The sequence below is a fragment of the Merops nubicus genome, unplaced genomic scaffold (assembly GCF_000691845.1).
Source record: "Merops nubicus isolate BGI_N331 unplaced genomic scaffold, ASM69184v1 scaffold23281, whole genome shotgun sequence".
Classification (NCBI taxonomy): Eukaryota; Metazoa; Chordata; class Aves; order Coraciiformes; family Meropidae; genus Merops; species Merops nubicus.
In genome coordinates, this window is record NW_008590577.1 from 1 (window position 1) to 20,812 (window position 20,812).

The following is a 20,812-nucleotide window of genomic DNA, read 5'->3' on the forward strand; positions in this document are numbered from 1 at the left end:
CCCGGCTGGGCAGCAGCAGCTCCTGGGCACGGGCTTGCTCGGTACCAGCCGAGCCCCTCTGAGGCACGGCCTCTTCCACACGCACCTTCCTGAACGAACTAAGTGGAACAGCACAAGTTCATGCTCTCTGTGAACCTCCGTGTTTCATAATTGGCACTTTAATTTGCTCTGCAACTATTTTCTCACCCTGGTGACTGTGTAGACCACTGTTATCACATCTGTAGTGTGGACTCCAGCGCTTTCAAGTAGAGCTGAACCTAAACACAGGGATTGTATGTGGAGCAGTAGTTAAGAAAGCAAAGCTGTTATCCTTTAGAGCCCTGCGAGATTTCCCCGTAAACCCTTCAGCTGCTACATACTTTGGTTGAAGTTGAAAGCTGTTGCCTTTGACGTGAGCTCCTAGGCCTGCCGTCAATGCTCTGCTCTTGCCCTGGGTAGCGAAATGGGCACTCGGGCCTGTTGGTAGGTGTTAGGATGTGTTCTTAGGCACAAAAATAAACATGATGACAACTGGGGACGCTCAAGATAGACTTTTTTTTTTTTAAAACTTTAAGAGTCTGTGGAGTCTTACTGGAATCCAGGTAAAAAGAAAACTATTTTTTGAAAGATTGAGGATATTTGGGTGGTGGAAGGAGGAAAGAGCGTTTGAAAAGGATTCTGAATGAGCCTGTTGTCTGCTACATAAATCCTGGCAGTTAAGGAGACAGGCAATCAGATTAGTCTCACTATTTTGGGGGAAGATTAGTGCAGAATTTATATATATACATGATTTATTCTGATAAGGCAATTGAATGTGATTTTTTTTTTCTTTGCTGGTGAGAGCTTATAGTAACACGTGGAACAAAGGTAGCTGGGAGGAGAGAGCTCAGTTCTTGTAAGGTGCTGGTTATACCCATTTGCCCAAAAATCATGTTCCTGTGAAATGGAACTGCTGAGCAGATTTATGGCTCCATCTGATCTTTGTCGGGTATTTTATTCAGAGGGGAATAATAACTACCCACCATTTTGATAAAACTGGATCTCTTAATTACATGAGCAATACAAGACAGTACAGGCAGTCAGGAGATCTCTTCAGTTTTGTTGTGATGTCCCTGCACAATGTTAACTTCTCTGAGCTCTGCTAGAAGTGAAAACATTTGCCTGCTGATTGAGCTGCTCATATTTAATTCACTTGCATTTACAAAAGATCTCAAAAACCTGAGAGAGAAATTTCGGTAGAGATGGATAGCTTCTTTAAAGATCCTGTACTTTTTATCATGGAAGGCAAGTTCCTGAGCATATGAAATTTCTGTATCCTCTGAAGAAAAAAATTAAAACAAATCCAAGCCTTGGAAACTCAGAAATAAATGGCATAAGTCTATATTTATCTTCCCATTGTCATGTAAATCTTGAGTGTGATGTTACCTGTTTTCCTGATTTATACCAAACTTCCTAGAAAATTCTAGTCTTTGGTGGGATGTGGCTTACAGTGCTTTAACATGGGCTGCTTGTTTCTGAGCACGTTTGTGATTAGATGATTTCTGCAATTTGGAGAGCTACCATAGGAGTCGTGTGGTCAGGGTTCATATCAGTGCACTGTCATTGACATTTTTTGGGGTAGGTTACTGGGGGGTCTGACTGATAATTTGTCCTCAAGTGAATGAGCACACTGCTGATATTCCACAATATATAATGTTGAACTTGGAGGGGGAAAAAGCCACAGTTAGCTATTTTCTTCTTTTTGAAAGACTTCATAATAAGGTAGTTTTTCAGGAGCTGGTTGTCAGAAGCTCAGGGGTTCATGTGAGAAGACTGATATTCTGCTGGTGGTAGCAGTGAGGTACTGTCCCCCTGTCCATCCAGTGCTCAGACTTAGCTTCTTGGACAGCACTGCCTTGGAAGAGGAACTGTGTAAAGAAAACCCCCAAAATTTGAAGGTACCCAGATGATTAAGTGATGCTGTAAAAAGCACATGGGATTTTAAAAAACAAACAAACAAAACCTTTTTAAATTTTTTTTTTTTGCTTTAGGAAAAAAAGGTGGCTTTTAAAGTGAAGCACACAGCAGCTTTGTTGTGTGATAAACAGATAGCAGAGTAAATGTTTTCATATCGTAGTTGCCTTAGTGGTTAGCTTTATTTAAAATGGATCAGTATCAATTGAAAAGTCTTGGCATAATTATTGCATTTACTTTGCATTTATCTTGACTTAGCTAAAGAAAACATCCTGATTCTAAAAATAATAGAACTTATTTCTAATTTTATTCTGTAGTGCATGGATATGGATTCCTAGTAGCAAAATGGCTTTTGCATGAGCAAAACATTAGAAAAAGAACCTATACCTGTAGATCCCTAAATGAAGCTCCATACACTTACCAGTTGGTTCACACATTTTGGGTGTTTTCTTTCAGAAAAGGGACCAGTGTGAGGCAACAGGGAATAACCAGTCCTGCAGCTGGTTCTCAGCTGTACTGACTCGGGTGTTTTTGACCGTGGTTCAGAGCATTAAGCTGTAGAAAGGATTTCATCTTCCCTCTCCTGCATTGAGTCAAACTGTTACTTTACTGTCCCAGTGTGAAGTCATCCAGTCATGCCTGGCCTGGCATAGGGAGCTCATTCTGGAGGTGTAGATGCAGCATAGAAATTACTTCCTAAAAACCAAGCATGGTTGACAGAAATCACTGAATAATGGGGGGAGGAGCAGGGCATGTTGTTGGAGTTGAGTGTAAATGTTTGATAAGCTGCTTTAAAATGCGATTATGTTTGTTATTTTTAGTCAAGTGCTGTAACTGACCAGTACTTCTGTGTAGAAGTGGCTGATGGTGTTATGAAGAGTGAATTTCAAAAGGCTTTCACTCAACAAGATTGATCTTCATGTAAAAGCTTTTGAATTCTCAAGGGTTTGTGTTACCAGTGTGGAGCAAAAAGTGTTCTGGGTTATGAGTTTCATTGACTGGTGGTTGAGAGTCAAAGTACACTTGCCCATTTGCAGGTGCTTCACTGCAGAGCTTTGCTGTAATCTCTTGCATGTAATTATGCTGAACCTCAGTAAAGTCTGCATAGGAAAACATCTCTTCATAACTTGTAAGAGAGGAAAAAAGGGGATTAAACTAAGAACCTGAGCATGAACCTTGCTTATCAAATCTAAATATCTGAAAGTGAAAAAATTGTGTGTACACAGTATTCATTTTCCTTAGTTTGGATAAATCAAAGGGTACAACAGTCTAGCTCAAAGTTTACATGCATGGCAGTGCTAATTTAAGGACCTGTACCTCCAGCTCATATATTGGGTAGACTTTTTAGTGTCTAGGTCAGAGAAAGCTGGGAAAACTAACTTAGAGCTTTGCTTCCATGTGGCAGCAGTGCCTTCTGCTGTTCTTTTAAACTTCTAACCAAGTTCCTTTTCCAGTTTATCTTCCTTGCTTTTACCTACTCCCATTTTTCTAGTCACAGAGGGTGAAGAACTATTTAAGAATCACAGATGCAGGACAGAGGAACGAAAAGCTTCAACACAAACCAGGTGCAGCTTTTAATTTTGTACAGATTAATACCTGGATCTGTATTAGCTCCTCTCTGAAGGACAGTCAGTGGAATGGAAGGTATGGTCCTTCTGGAGTCAGTGATTTGGCAGGTGGGTGGAGATGAGCAAGGGGCTGGAACTCCTCTGGGAGCCATTTACTTCACCAATCACTCGGTTTAGGTGAGAACAGCTTGCAGGCACAACCAGTAACTAGTACCTTGTGCAAGCTTAGAAACTGCTTAATTCAGCAGAGTTTCTCAACAAACACGGAAGATGAGGAAAAGTAGAGAAACTTGACAGATACAGACTGAACAGTGTCAATCTGCTCTGAGCTACTATTCTAAAAAAGAAGCTGTCAGTGTTGCAAGGGAGAGCCATTAATACTGTAGTACTTACTGGTTTATTCCACACTGAAGTCCAAATATGAAACCAATCTGATTCTTTCTTTGTAAATAGCAATTACTTGGGAAGTGTTTGTCTTTTGATTTCACAAGACAGCTTTAACTGAAATAACTTGTCACTGCTGAAAAGAAGCCTTGTTTCTCATTCCCCACTTCTCTTCCCCACTCCTACTGCTTTTCTATGGTGCTTGTCTTCTGAGAAGCCCAGGCAGAAATGAATTAGCTTTTTTTCAGGTGTACTAATGAGTGTTGTTTACAAATGCAAACTTGGATGCCAGAGTTACTTACACTGTGAAGGGCAGATTTTTCAATGATTTCGAACAATTACTACATGTGGGACAATATTTGTATATACTTCATAATACCTAAGCTAATGTGGTACTTGTAAGCATCTAATATGCTGTAAATTAAGGGAGGTTCTTCATCTTCCCTGTTGCAAAACCACAGCTGCAGATCTTTTTCTGGAGGGTAAAAAGCTGTTGAGTAGTTAGGGGGCTTTCTGCATGTCTGCACACTTGCACTGAGGTACACCATTGTTAGAAGAGATGCTGGGTGGCTGTTAGCACAGCACTTGTGGGTTTGGATGGAGGTGGAAGTAAATTAGGGTGGCATGAAGAGGAGCTGAGTGCAAGGCAGCCTGGATAACCTGTCATTGAAAAGTTTGGGAGCCACTGGTTGAGAATTTCCACTTCCTGTTGATTGACCCTTTTTCCCAATATTTGCCACAAACAACTGGAAACTAAAGTATAGATGCTAATTTCAAATGAATAAGTGTGACCAGGGTGTACCCACCCTAGTTTTGTGGCTCGCTTTAGACTTCAGTGAAGAATTTCTGAGGCTGTGGGCAAACACTGACTCTGGACACCTGTGGTAGTAGTACTGCATCGGCCAGGACTGGAGGAGAAATTTTTAGGGCTGCTTCTTGAAATACCTGAGGGGAAAATCAGCAAGTTTTAATGAGTCACATTGTTTATAGTACAGTTACATTTCTACAGGTGCTTGTATAGGCCTAGATGTATTTGTTGCTTAAGAAGGAAAGCTGGGAGTGGGAATGGCCATTGCTGCCTGCAAGGCTTTAGCAGGCTTAGTTTTCTTGCAGTTACTTATCTGTAACTTTCTCATAAATACATGTTAGCAATTAAGCTGGGTGATCCAATATAAAGTCTAGGGATTTACTTTGAACTGAAACATTAAAATGTGTGCCTTCTGAATCGTAATTGTTTTATGCCTTACATCTGTAAGTTATGGTATGGTAAAGGATCTTTGACTAGCAGTAAATGTTTTCTGCTTAAACTGAAAGAAAAAAAAAAGTGGTGCCAGTCTTTTATAAAATGTTATAAATACCTTTGGTAACTAAACTAAGTACAGCTCACCAAAAAGTCCACTTAGACATTACAGATACTAGTGTCATGTAGGTGCTGATAGATGTTTAAAAAAACCATAATCTTCAACTTTGATAAATTTGCAGAGAATCCAGTTATTTAATGTTTTCAGTGTTGCAGAGGGTAGACGGAAAGTTAGTATTTTCCAGAACAGTTATATGCCTGTTGCTTCCTTATAGACGAAAAGAGGGATTAAGTTTTTCTTTGTGCCCTGATTAAAGTCTCGTTATCTTAGACTTTTTTTCTCTCTTTCAGATGGCTTGTTATTGCAGTTGGTCTGGTTCGAGCATACCTGGCTAAAGGTAGCTACCATAGCCTTTACTATTCAATAGAAAAGCCCCTGAAATTCTTCCAAACTGGAGCTTTGCTTGAGGTAGGTGTAGTCTTCACTGGCATTACTAATATTTGCCTGAGTGTTTTGTTTAGGAGAAATAAGGCAGCTTTTGTTGAACAGTGCTTTCTAGATCCTGTTTTTTCATTCCTGTTTATAGAGTGATTTGAAGGTAAATGTAAGAAATATGCCTCACAGAAATGCCAAATTTTTCCTTCTAGCAAGCAATGTTTGCCTTCTAGCAAGCTTACTGTCTGCTATTTAGCTTGGGCAGCTGAGCTAACTATTAAGCTTAGTTTTTGAAAGACAAAGATTGAGTCTAAAGTTCTTATGATGGAACTAAATGTGTTTCTGAATTGCTTCATTTGAAATGTTAGTGATTTGAATTTTTCTTTCTGTTCTAGATACTGCACTGTGCATTTGGTAAGCTTGCAAATTTTCAGTTTTATTATTTTGCAGTTTTAGCAATGTATTAGCATAAAAAATGTTATGGTCTGTGAATTGCCAGATAAAATTCTTGCTTAACTTATTTTTGCTTGAAGTACATTCAATTTTTTTTACTAAATAATTTGACAAGTTAAATCACAAAAAGGAAAATAGTATAATAGGTTTTCAATTACTTGACATGCTATTTTTATCTATATCCTTCAAATGCTCCAAATCTTAGAGCAGTTTATAAATGTTTTATAGTGGATCATTACTCTCCATCTCTACATCCTATAATCTTCTGTACTGAGATATCTTTTCTTCAAAAAAATATTTCTAGCTGGAAGGAATTTAAAATCCAACAACAAACATTTCAAGCACTAGAACTTTGCCTACATCCATAGAGCACAGATACACACTGTAAAATTGGGAAGGGGTAATCACTCTATCTGAAACTCAGCTGTGCTTTAACAACACTGTTTGGGAGAGTAAGAATTACTTAAGACTTGACAATTCTTGTCAGCCTGCATTGAGGAAGTGAGGCTTGCTTGCTAGGTTGGTAGCATGTGTGTGCAGGGCCTGAGGTCAGTCGCAGCTGCTTGATTCAGTCAACCTGAAGAGCCTCATCTCTGAGTGGCTGGATTGCACTTTCTCTGGTTTGCTGGCTGTCACGAGCAGTGAGCAGTTTGGCCTCAGCGCTGGGATGTTTTCAGCCTCACCAGATCAGTGTACTGTAAGTGGGAGCAGTGCCTGCCTGCATACCTTTGCTGAACTCTGTTCTAAACAATCCAGTCTTCACTAAGACAGTCTTATGTTCAGGTAGTTGGTCTTATGATTTTAAATGTAACTGTTTGAGCTGCTATCTGAATGTTTGCTAGCCACTATTTGAAAAGTAAGATGGCATTAAGGTCCCTAAAGCTGCAGCTACAAACGTGCTGTTTTTCCCATCCTACAATCTACACAGAATCATAGAATGCTTTGGATTGGCTAAAGGTCATCTAATCCAACCTCCCTGGAGGACTGGACTACATGATCTAATACTGGAGGGTGTATTAGATTGTAGGTTCATATTGAATTCCTGTGTAAAACTTTTTTTAAGAACTAAACCTAGTAGTTGGAAAACTTAAAATCATATACATACATTTGTCAGTAGAGGGCAGTCTAATTCTACATCTGAAAAACCTTCCTGAATAATTTGGTTACTCTGAAAATGTTGTCTTGTAAAGGGCAATTTGTAGACTGTGCACAGATCATCCCAAGAAATGAATGATCACGTACTCTTCAAATTAATGGAAAGGCTTCTCAGACTAAGCTATGTGTATCATAGTTGCCTGTGCTGCCAAGGCAATCCCTCCAATACTGTTTTATTTTACTAAATTTCACTTTTTTTTTTTTTACCAGATTAAATCATACCTTTTAAAAATTTAGCAAAATTTAATAATAAACTGTGTAATTTTTGAAGTCTTATTTAATAGGTAGCAAAAAGGCCAAGTTAAATCTCAGAACACTGGGCAAAAAAACCTTGCCCATAAGATACTATTTTACCATCCTAAATCTATAATGCTTTACTGTTTTCTTAAGCTTAAATTGTGTGCAAATGCCAATGTTTAAGAGTACTAAGTCTAAGAAAGTGTGTTAAAAAAAAAAAAAAATCAATTGGATTCTTTTCCTTATACTTTAGAGTATGTCATCACAGAAATCAGTGACTATAGCAGGAGGCAGCCCTGTGCTTCACCTTCCGGGCTGGTGCAGAGCAGCAAGCAGGATGAGTGTATCAGCCTGTCTGGGTGCAGTGCTAATAACCCTGGCTCGGTTAATTTGAGGTGTGGATCCATTTAGCCCGTGTCAGCCTCAGTCACACAATTGAATACTAGGCAAAAGAGCCATTAGTGGAATGTTGCAATGTTTTAAACCATTATAATTCAATCTTTTGGCTTTCCCTAACAGTTTTTTTACAAAAACCCAACTTACTGTATTATAGCTGTTAGTGGGTTTTGGTTTTTTTTTTTTTTTTCTCCTGTTAATGGAAGCATTTGTCAACTAAATGCAGTGAGGATTTTTTGCACAGCTGGATGTACTGCTGCTGTAGTCCTACTGACTGGTAAAAAGTTCCTATGCAAGGAGAAACAGGAAATTTGCTGATTCCTTTGTCCTTGCTAAACTAATTGCTATAGCTAGAGCTGTAATTCTGTCATGGCTTTTTTTTTGTGACAGATGGCTGTGTGTTTCAGCACACATCATTTTTCTCTCCACATCTTTTCAGTAGAATCTGAAATGTTAGCATCTGTGAGGCAAGCGCTTCAAAATCTGCAGACTGATAGGGGAATGTCTCTCAAGCATGGCTGAGAACTTCAGCATGTGCAAAGTTGTAAAAAATGGAGAGCTCTACATGGAGAGAGCAGGTAGCATGTAGCCCAGAGACCAAGAGGAGAGACTGAAGAACAGGCAGATGGAAAGGGAACTTGCAGTTCCTTGACTTGTATAGCAGACAGAACCCAAGTGTATGAATGGCATTGATACCATGGAGGAGCTTCTGCCTGGAGGAACTTGGTATGAAAAAGAGGCAATAGGAGCCACCAAAATGTAGAAGCGATAGTGGTACAGGGAGTTTGTGAAGGGAATGGAGAAAAGCAAGAAGGCTTTTGTGAGTACAGCCCCAGGCTACAGAATCATTACAGTACCAGCCTCCCTGCCCTAGTGCCGTGACCTGTAACCCTCTGGTAAGCCAAAGCCAGCACTGACTGACTTTGCTATAGCCTGTCCAGTACAGTAGGGATAGGAGGAGGGATCCAAGGTCTCCACCTGTAAGCTTTGCATACAGCCTAGCTTGCTGTTCTCAGTTGGGAACTCCCTGGGAGAGAGCAGATACTTGTTGGGAGTTGGAGGATTTCCTGCTGGAGGTGGGAGGTTTAGTCCAGGACCTGGAGGAGGTCTGGGCATGGCTTACTTGCTGCTTGGTTCTGAGTCTGAGCCCTCTGTCTAGCACATGCAGCGTAGTATAAGAGGTGACAGATGTTTTTAAAAATACCAAGTAAATTTCACATAAATAGTATCTGGTGAGTCACTTTTTTTGATCTTTTTTTGGCATAGATTGACATAGTCTTGGCTATAATGAAAAACCTTGTTTAACTTGAGATAATCTTGGACAGTTCCTACAGGTTTTTTTGGCTTATTTATAGATTCCTTTGTGAGAATATTAGGCTATCTTGTTTAGGAAAGGATGATCTAAATTACACAAAAGAAAAGGTCTATTACATCGTAAGAGTGAGCATTTAATGAGCACACCTTGTGGAGTTTTATAGCACCGATTTTTGTGTTGTCTCAGTAACAAACAACAATTCTGCCCTGAGGTTTTACAACCGAAATTATATTATGAACAGTAAGTGATAAAACTGAAGAGAACTGTGTTCGTAGGATTTTTTTTCCCCTCTTTTGCTCTGAAGGAAGACTAACATAATGACTGTGTGACTGAAATTAATTCTAATGAAACTTGCTATTGGTTTTTCTTATTCTTTCTTCCTCTTCCACTTTCCAATTTGGTCTTTATATATTTCTGAGGCTGTTGGGTTGCTTGCTGTGATTTGCATTAGTTTTAGAAGCACATTTTTTCCTGTGTTTTAGGAGCTGCAACTGCTCTTGCATTTGTCTTCATCATGCTACTTGAAGAAAATGAAACTTTGTGCTGTGAAGTTTAGAAATTTTATGTAATCTTGCAGTCTAAAACTATTCCATCAGAACAGCAGGTGTGTAGAATCCTTTTAGTGGCAGTTTAATCAGCACCTCGGAACTTGCTTAGAAGAATCAGTGAAATCTGCTTCCTTGAGAAAAAGCTTAAAATTGTTTCTCTACCTTTCAATGCATCAGCTATCCCTTGGGTTGGTTTTTGTCTCTTTTTTTTTTTTTTTTCAAAAGTGGGACCCCAGGAGAGAATTATAAACTTCATTTATCAGAGTATGGGCTAGGTCACCATTTCTTCATTGTAGCTATACTTCTTGCCTTTTTTTTTTTTTTTTTTTTTTTTTTGCTATGTACTGTTCAAAACATCTTTATAATTTTTACTTTCTAAATCACAGTAATGGAGAGTATCTTAGATACAGGGTTTATTTGAAAGATTGTATCTTAAAAGCTATTTGATTGAAGTCCTCTCATTTTATTCAGCTGCTTTGTGTATTGAGGAATGTGCTGTGACTGCAACAAGACCAATTTTATTTGCATTTTGATGTACTAAGTCTTGTCAGGGGATTGCATCACATTAGGCTGTATAAATATACCACAGGATAGACTTCATATTCTCAAATTTAAAAAATGAAATGCCTTCCTTCCAAAAATCTCAAATAATAACTGAACTTTGGTTTAGCTGTGTTTTTAATTTCCCACCTCTCACCCCAATAGTCAGGAGTATTTACTAATTGCAAAATATTTTCCAGGCATTGTTCCTTCTTCTGTTGTTCTGACCGCTTTCCAAGTGATGTCAAGGGTTTTCCTGACTTGGGCAGTAACACACAGTGTAAAAGAGGTAAGTTAAGATACAAAATGGAGAGAAAAACTAATGAACCATGCTGAAGGGTTGATTGCTGCCTTACTTTCCTTAAAATTACTTCTGTTTGTATCTGAACATGAGAAATTGTTTGTGAATTTCTGCTGATCAAAAGGAATAAAAATACATCTGACATCTTGTCTTGGCAGTCAAATCATGTGAGGTCTGATTCTCTCACTCTAGGACACCTGGTTCCTGACTAGATTTTGCAGTCCTTACTGAATGTTGAAGAGTATAATATGGAACCCAGAACTTTGGACAGCGTGCTAGTATTGATCTCACTAGTACCATAACTGATAGCAAAATCTCCTCACTGCCTCCTCCTTCTAAACGCAGTTTGCTTTCTTTATCATGGCACGTGGAAGCTGCCCCTCAACTGTTTGTGCACAGCAGTGCCTGAATGTTCTCTGATATCACTCTCCAGGATAATCTTCCCTCTGTCCTTCATTCATTTTTCTTGCATTCAAGCATAGGTGGGGTTTGGGGCCTGCCTGTTTGGGTATTTTTTCTCATTGCTTACCACACCAAATATCTCTGTACTTAAACAGATCTCTGCAGAATCTTCTGGAAGCAATCTAATTTGAAAGTTATTCCTATTTTAAAATGTAAACATGCTTTAATGGGCAGAGATCATGCTGACCGACTTTCATGTCACCTGAATAGCTTGTAGTAGCTCACATACAGCACATATGTGCTGTTACTTTAGCTGAACAGTATTACTGGTTTTCTTCTTCTTAAACAAATTAGTCTTGATGCCAGTGTATCAGCATGGCTGCCTGAAATAAGTGGTGGTCATCTAATATCATTGTATGTGTAAGATCTTTTATGACTTGATGTGTTGAACATTCTAAGGAGCTTGTCTCTTTACCAAGTCTTCAGGGCAGCTGCTTTTTTCTCTTCCTTACTCCAAAGCTGTTACCAGAGCATCCATCCACGTGTAGAGTGACCGAAGTCATTAACAGCCCTTCTCATAATACAATGCTTGTTCATTCGTTTCATGCTATTTGAAATGAAGGAATGACATTTTTCTCAATAAACTCAAGATATTGTAAATATTTTCTGGTAAATTTCACTTTTTTTAGAAATAAATGTACTCCAGTCTGTTAGTTCACTGGCAATAAATACTCGATTTTGAACAAAAAACCTGTCGTAGTCACAGCACGTTAGATTTTAGATACATGTACAAAATATTTTTAAAGAAATATGCCTGTAGTTTTGCCTGCTACCTGTATAATGTTGGGGTACCTGGTGCTTCATAAAGAACAGCAGTAATCTGTTTTTACAGATTACCTCCTGGTTTTGATATAACCCAAATGTTAAATGTTGGATTGCATGGATTAGAATTACTCCATATGTCGTCTGTTAGACATCAAAGGGAAGTCTGTAAAATGATTTTGAGTTCGGCTTTTTGAAACTTATGCCCACATTCTCACCAGAGAAAAAAACAGCAAAATGGGAGAAAATGGGGGCAACAAGTTCAGCCTAACATTGTTTTTAACAAGGAATTTTTTTCTTAACAAAGATTCTTTCAACAATACTACCCACAGTTTTTTTCCTCACATTTGTGTGGTCTTTTAGTTGAAGTCTCATGAGAGACTGTATTAGGTGTTACTTTTTTTTAATATCTTAGAAAGTGGGCATAAGAATAGTAAGGGTGAGGAATTCTGTGATGAGTTTTTCACCTGTGACTTAGAACAGATAAATCAAATGAAGAGGCTGAATTCTGACCCCTCCCCTTCCCCCCAACCAGAGCGCATGCAGTCTCACCGGGGGACATGTACTGAAAGTGTCACAAGTGTTCTACTTTTTCTAAAGGGCTGTCTGCACAAGTGAGCTCCATGGTGAAGTCCAGGATTAATTTCTCACACAGCTTTATGGAACTTGTAAGCTATGCAGTTGCATGATGGGGTTCTTGTAACATAAACTGCAGTTTTCCTCTTTAACTTTGAGTGAGACTTGTTCAGTACCTTGCTTTTCCAGACTATTTTCATTTATAATATAGCTAAAAGAAGAAACATCTGTATTGCATCTCTCCTTTCTGTCAGAATACACTTCTTACGTGATGTGATTTGGAGCATGCTTCTTGCCACTAACATGTTTGTGCTTTTTGTTGAATTTAGTGCTGATGTGCTGTTCGGTTCAATATGAAAGTATTTATAATAAATGTTAAAGCATGGCAAATGTTAAAGTACTGCACACTTCTTTGGGTAGCACAGAGATTCCCCATACCTCCACCATATAAGTAACTGTTAGCTTAGTGGAGGAGGTCCTGGCATGTACTATAGTACTCGTCATCATTTTGTCCTTACATGGCAAAGGAATTGTTTGGTGAATTTTACTGTTTCTCCTACAAAGGAAGGAAGAGAATGAGCAGACTGGTGTGAAGGACTAGAAGAAAGTGGGCATAGGAGAACAGAAGGTGCCCTTGAGTTCAAAGCTGTCTTTTTGAGTTTTCGTGAACAAACAAGATAATCTAGTGACATCATGGCAGGCCTTCATAGAGTTCTGTTCTGACAGATAATTCCACACCCAGTTCTGATGGGTAATTAAAACATAGTGTCAGGAGTGATGTAATGCTTATCAACTTTGGTTCAGTTACAGATAAGTATAGTACTTATTTAGAGGAACCTTTCTAGAGCACACAGTCAAAGGGGTGAAGACACGTATAGTAGATTGACCTGGTAATAGTTGTGAACTGACATCTTCAGTCAGTAGTATGACATATTTAAAGGGGGAAGAGTATCTTCATTTATGGTACTTAAGACTAAGCTGAAGTAAAAGAAATCCATGCTGGAAAGTTCAGAACTCTAAATGGGTGTGTGCAGTTGAAAATTTGAAATTGATTTATCACTGCTTTATATCAACATAAAACTTGACTACCATGATTAATACTGTATAACACAAATATCTGTCAAGCCCTTTATGCCTACAGTGAAACTTCCAAACTTTTTTTTTTTATTAATGTACCAGAGAACCAGTGCTCTGGAGAGAGCCATGCTGTTTCATCATTACAGTTACATAGTGATGCTGGTTTTACTCTTCTGCACTAGATTGTTTAATTGTGTGTTAATTATGTGTTTAGATGAAATTTTCTGCAAATAAATTGTCAAACTGTTATGCTTAATGTGGAGAAATCTGTAGATTTTCTCTTCTTATGCATAAGAACAGGCTTTATTTTGCCAATTCTCAATTTTCATCTTTGTATTTTAAAAAGCTATAGATTCTCTGATACTTAAACATTGTCTGCTATTCATAGTGTTGAAGATAAGCTAAAATATATCCAGGACCCTCCTTGATAAATTGATTTCAATTGGAACACATGCAGATAAAATATGCCTATGGTGTAATTGACTCTTATTAATGCAGTTGGACAAACAAGTTGTAAATAAAGCATGTAATGTGCTTTGACTTTGTCTAAGACCTCCTTCGAGGACTAGCATGAAAAAGGAGAGGAAGAGAAGGTGAGTTCTCAGGGCAGAATTGGGCTTAGCAGTTCGTTAAGGGTCTGTTGTTTATTGGCTGTGCTGTGCCCCTTAACCGCAGACTGGAAGAGAGGCGATGGAAATGCAGCATTAGCAGCGCCTCAATGAATTAGACTTAAGAGACTGTTCTGTAAATCAGTTCCCAGGGGTTTGATAATGTGCATCTTGGACTTCTTCATTTGAAGTATTGAAAAACTGTCAGTCTTCAAAGAGACATTCTAATAGGAACAGACTTCTGACGCATCTGTTAGTGTGTAAAATACTTTATAATGATGCTGTGGAATATAGTTAAAATATGATAAAATGTACGGTAGTCTTCTGTTCTGTACTGCACAGAGTTGGAACTATGTGAAAACTGTATAGGTCACTTCTGTTTGAAAACTACCACCAATTTCCAGTATTCTTTCTCCCTTGGATAGGGACACAAGCTGTAAAGGCACAAGTGATTCTCTGAGTGATGATAACAGGAGGGGGGTGTGTGGTTTATAATGGTGTGAACTGTTTTGAAACTTGTAAGCACAGTCTAATATTAAAGTAGGTGGGAAAGGCTAGACCTGTGGTGACTGTTGCAGAAGTCCTGCGATACAACTGCATTGTTACTGCCAGATTTTCTACTTCCACGTGTACCTTTCACTGTTAGCTTCATGGTTTCTTGTCCTTAGATGCTACTTCAAGCTACAAATTTTTGTTCATTAGTTTTACTGACTTCCATAGTTAGGGAAGGAAGCAGAGTTCCAGTGTACAGGTTGACACCTGTGCCTCCTAGGTTTAGATGAACTCGCTCAGCTGCTACTCCTGATTTGACCAGAAGATGCAGCTCTGGAGTGCTGGTGAAGCATGTTGCTCCTTGGGAACAGACAGCATCATCAGTGAAGTACCATTAACTGTTCTATGTTGAGAATTAAGTCTTGCTTATAAAACAGACCCCAAACAAGATTAGGATTTTGTAGCAGTGTAAAAACAGATTTGGTGTTTTCCCCTAAAAATCTTGAAATAAGTTTTGATTTTTTTTTTTTCTTTTATGATGATGTAAGGGAGATTAATACATAGGCAAATTATCAATTCTGTGTAGAAAAGGGACAAAATGCATTTGCTGCAAAATATAATGAAAGTAACATGAAATGCTGTATCCAGCAGAATATAGATTAACAGCAGCTCTACATTCCAGGATATCCCAAGTTTTTTCCTGAATTTTTTAGTCTGTATCAGAAAGCTTTTCAGGGATGATTCTCTTGAGTGTTTTTATACACAAATGCATGATCAGTCCCCTCCTCTAAAAGGTTTCTGATTATCCATATCTTTTCTTGTTCCTTTTTTCATTTGTACATGTACTTTGCCCAAGATGAATTGTGTACCACCTACAACTACTGACTTCTTTTTCTGTTGTTTGAAAAGTTTGAGGAAAAAAGAAAATGTTGGGCCCCTGTGGTTGAGCTCTTTTTGTTCCCCAGTTCACTGAATTTGAGCTCTAGGTACTGATACAGCTGAGAATTCTGTTGAAGGGGAGGGAAGGAGGTGGAAGGCTGCATAAAAGTCGTTTGCTCTCTCTGGAGTTTGAAGTGTGGGTATATGACCCCTTATACTCCTTCATCACTGTTATTCCTTCTGAAACTTAAACCTCATAATTATGTTCCCAAATCTAATAAACCTACTTTGCTTTCAAATACATGCTTCTGAAGATTAACCTTCAAAATATGAAGGGAATAAAAGCTGGTTCAGTGATGTGTGTCTGAAATGAAAACTCTAAGAGGTGTAAAGCAGTGAAACAATAATGCCTCGAGTATAACATCAGAGGAACTATACTGAAAATGATAAGCAGAAAAAGAAGCAAGGAACAGTAAAGCAAGTAGTTGTCAAATTTACCTCAGGTGATAATGTCAGCATTCAATCCTTCCAGCAAGTGTCCTGGTGTTAGCTGTATTTCTGCTGCTCCAATGAGAACCCAGTTTTTTATCTGTAGAGAGAGGAATACAGTGCTTCTACTTAGCACTATATTCATCAGTGCTAAGTATCAGATCAGATATAAAGCCTAAATTAGATGCCAAATGTTAGATTCATGTGTTAGCATCCTTTGTGCTTGCTGCACTAGGATGCAATCATAGGACTGAAATAGAAGCTGACACTATATAGGAATGGGAAGAGTTTTGAGTTGTTCTCAGTATTTCAGGGATTTCTTGTACTGATTTACCTTGCACGGAACAGGAGATGTGAAGTTAGCCCCATCACCAAGCAGAGCGATTCTTAAGCAACTAGAAAAACAGGGAGCACGATAAGAAGGGCTTTTTACTGTTGTTACTAATGTTGCTCTTAAGCTCATTCTTGGAGTCTGTTCTCTAAAATGATGCAGTAAAGCAGCCCATGGGAATTGATTTCTTTGAAGTTGTCTTGGGTCTAGTGAGTAACTAGTAATGCTTTGATTCATACTGAGCTGTTTTTGTCTTTTTTACAGGTACAAACTGAAGATAGTGTCCTGTTGTTTGTGGTGGCCTGGACAATCACTGAGATAATCCGTTATTCTTTTTATACATTTAGCTTGTTAAACCATCTCCCTTACCTCATCAAATGGGCCAGGTAGGTGGCATAATAGAAATCATAGCCTTAAATTGACTGATTTGACAGGGGTATTTGTCTTGTAAAATGGTTGTGCTACAAAAAATAAGATTCTACCTTGTGGTAATTGCACTGTTTGTGAATGTGACTTCCTAGCTTTTTGCCAGCAGATTTCTAGATTTAAAAAATTGATTCTGTTGTAAGCTGAAAGAGTCGTTTGTCAGAACTCGGTCCCATTTACAAAGTGATTGTGTTTGTTTGAAACTGACATTTAACAGTAAGGGGTTACAGTAAGTAAACTGACATTTAACAGTAACCCTTGAATCTAAAGGTTGTACTTGAAACAATCTGTAAGTTCATTGATTAATATCAGCAGTGTTTGGCCTCATTTTAAGCAATATACTGACCTCTACTAAACAATTCAGAAATCAAAGTAACAAGGTGTGAGTGGGATAGTCTTAAAGACAGGTTTTAGATTTGCAAAGGTAATCTTCAAACTGATTGCTGATTTGAATACTTGCAGTAATGTTCATACCTTGTCATACTCTAATAAAATAAGATCTAGGGGAAATAAATCCTGAGTTGAGATTTTAAAATTTGAATATCCATGATAGCATTTAACAAATACTTTGTCAGAATTTGTAATAACTTTTAATCCTTTCTGTAAATGTTTTCTTCTAGGTACACTTTGTTTATAGTATTGTATCCAATGGGAGTCTCAGGTGAATTGCTCACAATATATGCTGCATTACCTTTCGTCAGGCAGTCTGGCTTGTATTCCATTAGTTTACCTAACAAGTACAATTTTTCTTTTGACTACTACACATTCCTGATCCTGGTTATGATCTCTTACATTCCAAGTAAGTATGAGTTTGTTAGTTTTTTTTAATATTAAAAGCTATAACAGGAAAAGCTAATAATTATGGGAGTAATATATATAACTGACTTTGCAAAATTGATTTTTAAAATTATCTAATGAAAATAGTCAGAGTTAAAAATGCAGAGATTGCTTTCTATCGACACCTGCAAAACAGTAATACGTGTTTTCTTACACTTGGAATATAAAATTAACTGTGGTGGTAACTTGGTAAATGTTGACCTCTTCGTATCTTTTCTCCCACTTACAGACTCCTAGGAGAACAAAGTTCAAAACAGCTTCTTAAAATTCAGTTACCAGGAACATTGCTTTTGCATTAGTGGGTAGGGAACCATTTCTGTTGAATAAACTTGAATTGACATAATATCTAGTTGATGTTTCTATAGACAGAATGAAGATTTGGCTTTGCTGCTTTGGAACGGGGAACGGGAACATGGAAGCCTTTAGCAAATTTAAATATGCAAACAAAGTCTAATATGTAGAATAATGTAGTGATGATGTTGCTGCTTTTAGCTATCGCTGCAGTTTTATATGAACCTTGTTGTTTGTACAGAATGATAAACCATATTCAAAGATTTAAACATCAGTAGTGTGCCTGTCTATAGCAAGCACTTACACTTTCAGTGAACCGTCTTTTTTAATTCCGACATCAAGGTTCATAAGTTTTTCTAGCTGTTCTTAAAAAAAATGCTTTGCATGCATTTGTTTATCCTTGTCCCCCTTCTCCTAAAATGGTGATGTTACTAACTCCAAGCAGCCAGAATATCTTTTGTTTTAGTCAAAATAACCACAAGTATTACTTACTTCTTGTGCAGTAGCTAGATCTCAGTTGACAGGCCATGTGGGAGGGAAGTACTGAACCACACTGAACCCAACTAACAGTTAGCCTGCTTTCTCCTTTAAAATTGCTGTCTTTTAAATTAGGTATTTTCTGTGATCCGTTATCAATTGCTGGATGCACAACTTCAATGTTGTCTCTTTTAAGACATCTTTTAATAATCTTAATTATTACTGTGAATTGGTATCTTAACTCTGAGAACCAGCTGCTTAGACTCAAGCAGTCCTAGGTGCCTTTTACATGAAGGCATTCCTATGAAGAAAAGCAATGCTAATTGCAATCATTGTTTACACTATAGCCTGGTTATTCCTTCCTAAAAGCTACCTATGCAGGAATTACACCTTCAGAAACCGATGAAGATCTTGAAAATTTGGGAACGTTAATATCACAAAGAAAGCAAACTTTGAAAACTGTTGTTAAAAATTGAAGTTTTTATGTTCTTGATAGTTGCATCTTACAATTTACCTCACTTGAAATCTTTAAGGTAGTACTTTTCTATCAAAATTGATACCTTGATAGAAAAGATGTCATTAAATTCTCTGCACATAATGGATCCCCATTACCTAGACTTCTAATGGAGGAACCGCATGGCTTTGTATTCTGTTATGTCTTTGGGCAGTTACACTAATTCCTTAACAGTGGTGGAATGAATCAGGAGAGAGTAAGGAAGAAATAATCAGGAAATGAAATACAGGGTAAAGAAAGCCAAAAGAAAAATTGCTGACCTGAAAAAAGCAATAGTATACAAATTAAATACTTTGGCCTATGTTTATGATGAACACTTCACACTTGTAACACAATTTAGGCTGGTACTGACCATGTTCAGTTCTCATATGGTTCACAAAGGTTTACTGTCTTATGACAATTTTAGCTTTGGCTGTTTATGTATGTATGTTTTCCATCCCCTGCTTTGTTGCTCTACAAACATACTGTGTAATGCAGCCTTAGAAATAGGGAGATAGAAAGCTTTGCTTGGAGGACAAAGGGTTCTCCTCCATAAAGGCAGATAAAAGGCTACCAGGTTGTATAACATTCCTTAGATCCTGAAAAAGTGACACTAGAATTATAAGAAATTAAACAAACTGGAAGAGTCATTCTTTCAAAAGGACTTTTTTCCTGCCTTCAATGTATTTTCTATTGTGCATGTGCAGTCCAGGAAACTTTGGTCATCCTGCTTGTACATGCAGTGTTTCAAGCATTTTGCATGTTCTAGGAAAAAGTAAACTGGACCTGAAGCCTAAGGATAGTATCACTCTCTTTAAAGAATAAAAGGCAATAGTTGATATGAGTAGAAAGCAGATAAGAATGTTTTCTTTTCAGAGAGTATTGGTGACCTTGAGTGTGTGACTGTGCATCGTGAATTAATACGTAAGCCTTAATTCATACTTTATTCACTGGTCTGTTTTCTCTTCAGTCTTCCCTCAGCTGTATTTTCACATGCTACATCAGAGGCGAAAGGTACTTTCCCACACTGAAGAACACAAGAAGTCGGAGTAATTCCAACTTTTTCAGAACTTTTCAAACATCAAAATGCTGCAGATTTTCAACACCCAGCACATTTATAAAGAATATACCAAGATAAAATAAGTCAGTGGTAAAAAACCCAATAATTTAGGAAGAATAACCAGTAAAACTGATTTCACTGAAATTCCACAACGTAAAACGTTGAAATAACTTACAGCTTGCAGTGCTTCAGAAAACTTTTAAACTTTATATGGCTTGGCAGTTAGCCTTTCCCTTAAATGATGTGCTAAATGGTTTTAATTTATTACTAAATGCCTGAAGGTTGCAGTATGAGTGATGAAGTTGTACCCACTAAATGTTTGTATTGGGATTGTATTACTGATACCTCTTTCTTTTTAAAATGCTTGACTGCATGCCAGAAACTGTATCTGTTGCTGTGAAAGCCAATAATATGCTCTGGAATAGAGTAGGATTTTGTCAGACTCCAGTGGAGAATGTTACCCGGGCAGTGTGTTTGAATTTAGAAAGGAAGGTTACATATCTAAAAGGTGACGGGAACAAGAACAGGAAACAAATGATGGGAAATGAGGGGAATGTGGTTCTTTAGGAATTTAAACAATAGTGTCTGACCAGAGCGTGTTCTCTGAAGATCTTAAGCCAATTACTCAAATGCTGTTAATTCAGAGGCTGTAACACTTATCTGAAACATTAAAACTCCTCTAAGTACTGCATCCCTGGGTACTTTTTTAAATATTAAAAAAAAAAACAAAACACCAACTAACTGTAATATTTCTAGTGATATCAGTAATGAATCTAAACAATATAAGGAGGCAGATCACCCAAAAGCAGGTGTAGTTCTCCCTTTTTTACTTTAAATTATCATTATCATCTCTAGTCACCATCCACTATCTCAGTGGCACTCATCTTTCAGTGTTGACGACTATTTGATCTACTGTGGAATCAGCTGAGGGCCTTGCTCCTCAGCCTAATTCTTCTCAAGTGACTAATGTGTATCACTCTGACACAT

General features: G+C 37.8%; 1 protein-coding gene across 1 annotated transcript; it reads left to right on the plus strand.

Annotated features, from left to right (window-relative positions):
- Positions 1–3,424: 3,424 nt before the first annotated feature.
- Positions 3,425–20,438, plus strand: PTPLB (protein tyrosine phosphatase-like (proline instead of catalytic arginine), member b; the record flags this gene model as incomplete). The annotated part of the gene is made up of 7 exons (XM_008950003.1): positions 3,425–3,576; positions 5,536–5,653; positions 6,016–6,034; positions 10,465–10,553; positions 16,506–16,627; positions 17,288–17,466; positions 19,736–20,438. Coding segments are annotated over 7 exons (762 nt in total), but the record flags the coding sequence as incomplete, so codon positions are not given.
- Between the last annotated feature and the right edge of the window lie 374 nt (positions 20,439–20,812).